Source organism: Columba livia, chromosome 16, assembly GCF_036013475.1.
Source record: "Columba livia isolate bColLiv1 breed racing homer chromosome 16, bColLiv1.pat.W.v2, whole genome shotgun sequence".
In the NCBI taxonomy this organism is placed as follows: Eukaryota; Metazoa; Chordata; class Aves; order Columbiformes; family Columbidae; genus Columba; species Columba livia.
Genome location: NC_088617.1, coordinates 7468917 through 7474934, shown reverse-complemented (window position 1 = coordinate 7474934; position 6018 = coordinate 7468917). Strand labels below are relative to the sequence as shown.

General features: G+C 46.0%; 1 protein-coding gene across 2 annotated transcripts in view; it reads left to right on the top strand.

Annotated features, from left to right (window-relative positions):
• Positions 1–1395: 1395 nt before the first annotated feature.
• COL20A1 (collagen type XX alpha 1 chain) overlaps positions 1396–6018 on the top strand; it is a 48416-nt gene continuing 43793 nt past the window's right edge. The window contains exons 1-2 of one of the 2 annotated variants that reach the window (XM_065032336.1): positions 1396–1814; positions 4546–4630. In XM_065032336.1, the coding sequence (XP_064888408.1) occupies positions 4558–4630 (73 nt within the window). In that variant the 5' untranslated portion in view covers positions 1396–1814; positions 4546–4557. The remainder of the gene's footprint in view (positions 1815–4545; positions 4631–6018) is intronic. The other variant, XM_065032337.1, reaches the window with a different exon arrangement.

Sequence of the window (6018 nt, the reverse complement as noted above, 5' to 3'; positions counted from 1 at the left end):
CAGAGCCCTCAGTGCAGCTCTTTTGGCCACCAGCTAAGTCTCAAAAAATAGATATATAACATTAATTTAGATTTGTGTTAAAGTGGGAGCTGACTTTCTTGGAAAATCTGGCGTCAGCTGCATATTATGTATTGCGTTACTGCTGGCTGCTTTTTTTCCTTTGTATAAAGGGATATGTGCTCCCCCAGTGCTGGTGCAGAGGTGATAGGATGACTTGGAGCACAGCATTCCTGGAACTAGGTCCAAGCAAGATGTTTGCATTGATAATCCACTGGGGTCCTTCCAACCCCTAAGTAAAACCAGACAATCTCTAAAGCCGGTTGTCAATATGCTCACAGTTGTTATTTCTAGCCATTTGGTGCACAAGCAAAGCAGCATCCACCTGCCTTTTTTATTTTAAGATCCTGTTTTGTGTTGCTTTTCAGGTAGGGCTTGTGTGTCTGTGGTGGCTCCAAGGTTTAATCCGCAGTGTTGGGCTTGAGCTCAAGTCAGACAAAGCCCAGGGATCCAGCATTGCATGGGCACCTTGGGAAAGGTGGATCAGTGAGCAACAACCTGAACATAAGCACTGGGAGCAGCTCCAGATTTTTCTGACGTAAACAGAGCCTAATTTTAGCTCTGGGTCTGAATTTACGTGAAAGTGAAGTGCAGGATATCTGTCTTCTTTCCTTTCTCACCTCCTGGTTTTAGAGTAAACTGTAGCAAAGCTGAGCAACTATTAAAACCCATCAAGAATTGTTGGAGAGGGAATTTGGGGTTTTTATGTGTAGGGCAGGGACAACCCTCTCTCCACAGGCTACCAAATGCTCCATGTTTTGTTTTAGCAAGATTTAAGTGCTTCTTTTTGGTGTTATCCTTCAGCTTGTATAATGTGATGCTTTTAAATACTTATTATATTACAATGGAAAATGGCGATAAACTACCAAATGTTTGGTTATTGTGCAAAGTATTTGAAAAGTATGTTTATTTGGTTTTTTCCGTCTAATTTGAGACTCTCAAGTTGCTTGTGTTTCCTGTAGAATGGTAATATGCGAGTTTCTCGCAGCTCACTCTGCAATGGGAGAGTGATGCTGACAGTCCCTGGAGATGCAGCTGAAAATCTGGCCTCCATGTTAATGAGAAATGCCACTGTCAGTTGTTCCATTCCTGGAAATGAGGACAAAATCTTTCTGAAAAGGTTTTGGCGCAGAGCTGGGGGCTCTCCCAGTCACTCTCAGTGCATCCCACAGCTGGGGAGTCTGCAGCACCGCCGAGCTCCAGTTCATGATTCAGCCTCTGGCCTTGCAAAAACTACAGATGTGCTTAATTTCCTTAAACAAATGCAATGCAATTTGCCTTCAGTGCAAAAAGCCGGGCTCTCAAAAATATGTAATGGGATGCGAATGGGGCCGGACTGACTTCATCCCTGGGAGTCTGACAGTGGGCGGGAGCCAGGACTTGTTGCTGCGCTCTAGGAACTTGTTGTGCAGCTTCCTAGGCAGAGTTTGAGTATTTAGTTTGAAAAGCCACTCAAAACTATCCACTGTTTTTCATAGAAGCAGAGTCTTGTTTTTCGTGCATGCTTTATTTAGCTGCACGTAGGGGCCAAACGCCGCTCTCTGCTGTGTGGTGAGAGGGAGGTGGGGGAATCGCTGTCCCTCTCCCCCTGCTCTCCCTCCCCTTCCTCATCCCTCCTGACGTCTTGGGATTGAAATCTCTCATCACGCCGAGGAGCGGACGAGGCGCCGGGGCTGCTCTTCTCACACCATTGAAGAATGTAGTTGGATTTCTCGCACCTCCCAGCCGACTCCAGAGAAAGCTGTGCCGCTCCAGAGGTCTGTGGTTCATTCCCCTTGGGGTTCGGTTCACGGGGATGCTGAGGAGGGGCTGTGGTGTTTTGGGGTATCAGCAGAGTGGGGAACTTCTGCAGGATTTTGCTCTTTTGGGGACTTGGAGCTGGTGCAGCTCAGCTCGGGGCAGCGTGGCCAATGCTGCACAGGGCAACAGGTCTCAGCCTCTCATGGTGAAGCAGCTTCAAGATTCTTATTTGCTGCAGGTCAGGTCTAAATATTGCCAGGACTGTTTTAGAAATTCTTTCAGAGTGATGGCTTTGTTCTTTTTTTTTCCTTTTTTTTTTTTTTTGGTCGTTAATCATATAAGACCTGCAAGAAGTTGCTGGCAGAGAGAACAGTACTCAGAAATATTTGTTATCAACAGCAGTTGTCTGGGTGGGTTTTTCCCATCTGGAGGTGTGGTGTGGGTCTGTATCCAGCAGATGTTACTGAGCTTTCCTGAACTGTGTGGAGCTGCAAAGGCTCAGCCTGGAAGTGAAACTTGTGCCTCACGTTTTGAGAGTGGGGCTGGGATAACTGAGAACTTTTGTTCAATAGTGGAACTGAAATCCAGGAGATTCCCATGACAGAACAGAAAGGGGTTTATGAATGTGGTGTTTTTTTTAAGTAGCAAAGAACTCGGGGACCTCAGGACAGATTTACACCCCATAGGCTGTCACTCCTGGCAGGTCACTGGTCTCTTCTGCAGGGTTGTCCCTGGCAATGCTCCTGTGTCTGGCAGCGAGTGGGCCACAAGGTGACATTGCTGCTTCCAGTGCTTCTGTGCAGAGGTTGTGATGCTCTCTGGAATTAGGAAATGTCCCCAAACTGCATTTGTGGAGGGTGGAAATAGTTCACAATTCCCTCAAAACCCCAGTTTTAGTTGTGCTGGTTTAAATATGTGGCAGGGAAATTTTGCATAGGTTTTTTTTTTTTTTTTAATTAAAGAGACTACATTTAAAATTTGTTATACAAATAAGGGGATCTCTGACAGCCATAACCTCCAAATCCCCTCTGAGCACACAGCTGGGGCAAGCAGGCAGTGGTGCGTGTGTGTCCCTGCAGTTTGCCAGGCCCTGGAAATGCCACATGCTCCATGTGTTGCCGTTTCCAAATTCCTCCCCTGGGTCAGTAACACAGAAAGGCACCGAGTGCTGGAGGCTGCGGGAGCAGCCCAGTGTCTCTGTCGTCCCCTCTGTCCCACAGGAAGCTGCAAGGAAATCAAGAGCAGTTTGGTGGCATTGCAAAATGGCACAAATGAACTTTTTGATGCAAGGAATTTTTTAAAAAGTGCAGGTTTCTTGCTGGTGTTTGGCACCTGTAGCTCTGCAGCCAGGGCAGGCTTTGCTTTTCTTGAGGTGACAGTCAGATTCCCGAAATGCACCTGTAAACCGTTTGATGTTTTTTAAAAGAAATGACTTCATTTTATTAGCTGGGTGAAAAAAAAAAAAAGCAAGTGTTTCCCATGGCTAAGGGCTCCAGTTACACTGCAGTTGTTCCCTATAACCTGATCTTCAATTGAAAAAAACCTAATCACAGACTGAGTAGGGTTCTTAACATGTCGCTGTTATAACTTGCATATTTTTCTATTTAGCAATTTAGAACTGATTTAAACCTCAGGAGATCATGGTTGCAGGACTCAAGTACATATTTATTTTTCCTTGTAATCACTAAAACGTTGACGTATTTGAAGGGAAATAGGCATTTGCCAGGAGCCTCTAAATACCTGTCCATCAGAATGAATAGACGCAACATGTCACTGCAGATGGCAACAGAGGAAACTTGCGTGTGGTCTTGTTCTGCCCAAAGCAATAAGGCTGAAACGTGTAGTGCAAAAATGACAGATGCCAATGATGTGTTGCAAAAAGCCAACACCGCATGTTTTAAACCTGTTATATTAAGACTGAAACCAGGGCGGGGGACGCTGTTTCCATCAGGGTAGTTTTATGCTGAACTAACATTTCTGACCTAAAAAAACAAGACTGTGCCAACAAGTCCTGAATGTAACTTCTCGGGAACTCCACTGTGAAATAAGAAATAAACCCCTTGTTTCTCAACTGGTGACATATAAACTCAGCTGGGCCTGTGCTTTCCCTCCTGCTGCATAATTGCTTCATCACAGCAACCATGGAGTCATTAAATTGGTGGTGTGAGGAGCTTGTCTGCCAAAGAATGCTTCTCAAACCACTTTTCACCTTATGATCAATGTGTGCATTGCATGGACATGAGAAAGATACTGTGTGTTTGTGTACCTATATTGATTTTGATCATGATAATCAGAAATAATTACTTTTGTATGGTTTAAATCAGAAGTTGTTCTGGAATCTATGCCTGTTCAGTGATTCTACCATTGGCCAGTGTTGCATATTTCCATGATCAGAGCAGACCTCTGTGCTTATTGTGCCACTGTTGAGATTGTCCTAGAAGAGGACAGTGCCCATCTCTAGGACCAAGCAGGCTGAGAGGAGGATTACCGGGTCAAAGTCCACCAGGTTTATAACATAGTTTAGTGCTGGTCCAAGGCATTGAACAGCTGTATTGGAGAGAGGAAGAATGTAAAGTAATATATAGGAATTGCAGGAAAATTCATTATGTGCTTCTCCAGTGTTAACAATGATGCACAGAGCTGTAGATCTCAGCTCATGGTCCCTTAACCAAGGACTGTAAAAAACTGAGTTTTCACATAATGAACAGTGACTTTTACTTGTCCTTCCTGATGTTTGCCGTCCTGCAGGTCCTGCTCACCATGCTGATTCACACGTGTTTCTTTTTTGCCTGCCTGCCTGTGGTGAGCCACGTCTGGGGCCGCGTGGGCCAAGGTAAGGAGTCCTGGGCCATTCCCTCCGGTTTGGTTGTCACCTGTGTTAGCCCAGCCCTTGCCCGAGCCCCTCCCGGTGGCAGTGGCACTGCGTTGGGGGACATTCCCCACTACACGCAGGATTCCAGAGGGCTGCTGTGCCCTGTTGTCTGATGGTGAAGCTCTAAACAGTCTGTTCCCACACACAAAGAGCAGCAGGAGATCAGGGGACCAATTTGGGGAGCATCTCCATCCCTCTCCACCCTGCAAAGCCCATCCTCATCACTGGCAGCAGTTCATTGTGATTCTCTCTCACACCAGGGATGCTTTTCAGCTTGATTGAGCAATGAAGGGTGCTTACCTGATCTGCAAACAGACCTTGAGAAACAGGAAGAAAGAGGGCGTCACTGCTGTTAGTTGCTGCATCATCCTGCACTCTGAAACGATTGTTCTGGATGTATATGGTGATGGGTGGTGCAACATTTGGATAAGAAAGAGCGTGAGGTGCATTTCTTCTGTAACATATAGTGCTCCCATAGTAGCATAAACGATCAGGAAATACCTATAGCACCTCCTCATAGCCTTTCTGATGTTGAAGAACCACCTTCATGTTATGTTTGAACCTCCTGTGAAACTGGTCAGCACAAAGATTTCTGGAGAGATGATGGCACTTCAGAGGTTGGACAGATGTGCCTCAGTGCTGTAGATATTCCAGACCAGCCTTTGCAGTTAAGTCTGGGCTTAACTCCCTATGAACTGGAGAGCAAGGTTACCGCATCAAATAGCTCACATCCAGCACAGAGCAGGGAAACAGTGGAGCTTTCATGGTACTGGGCTTCATTTGCATCCAGCACATAATGGTGCTTTAGAGGATGCTGTCCCTTCTGATCTGTCTGATGACATTCTTGCCTTTTTAGCTTTTGGGCTCCTAGAGTGATGGCTGAGGAGCTAGCTGGACCACACTTGGCCGAAAGAAGACAGCTCCATGTTCAATCTAACCATGAATTCCCCTCATTGTTCCACGATCTTTTACCATTTCTCTTGGACATGATTCTGGGATTTGCTTTTGCCCCTCACCCCTCTCCCCTGTGTTTTCTTCCTTCCTCTTCAGATTTGCCGGGGGTGAGATGTGAATCTGATCTTTGTTTCCCCAAAATAGTTATCTGCTTGTTGGGCAGCTTGCAGGAAGTCTCAGCAAATGAAGGTTAAGGCGCAGATGTTGAGCTGGGACAAGAAAGTCCTCACTGCCGGCCCTCACTGCTTTCCTGAGCTGGGACTTCATGACCAAGTTGTAGGAGATGCTTGGACATCATGCAAGACCAGATTAGGGACTTGAGCCGGACACTTCAGGTCACTCTAAGCTCTTTTTTTTATGAGTAATGATAAAGGGAAAGAGATTGGTAACAACTG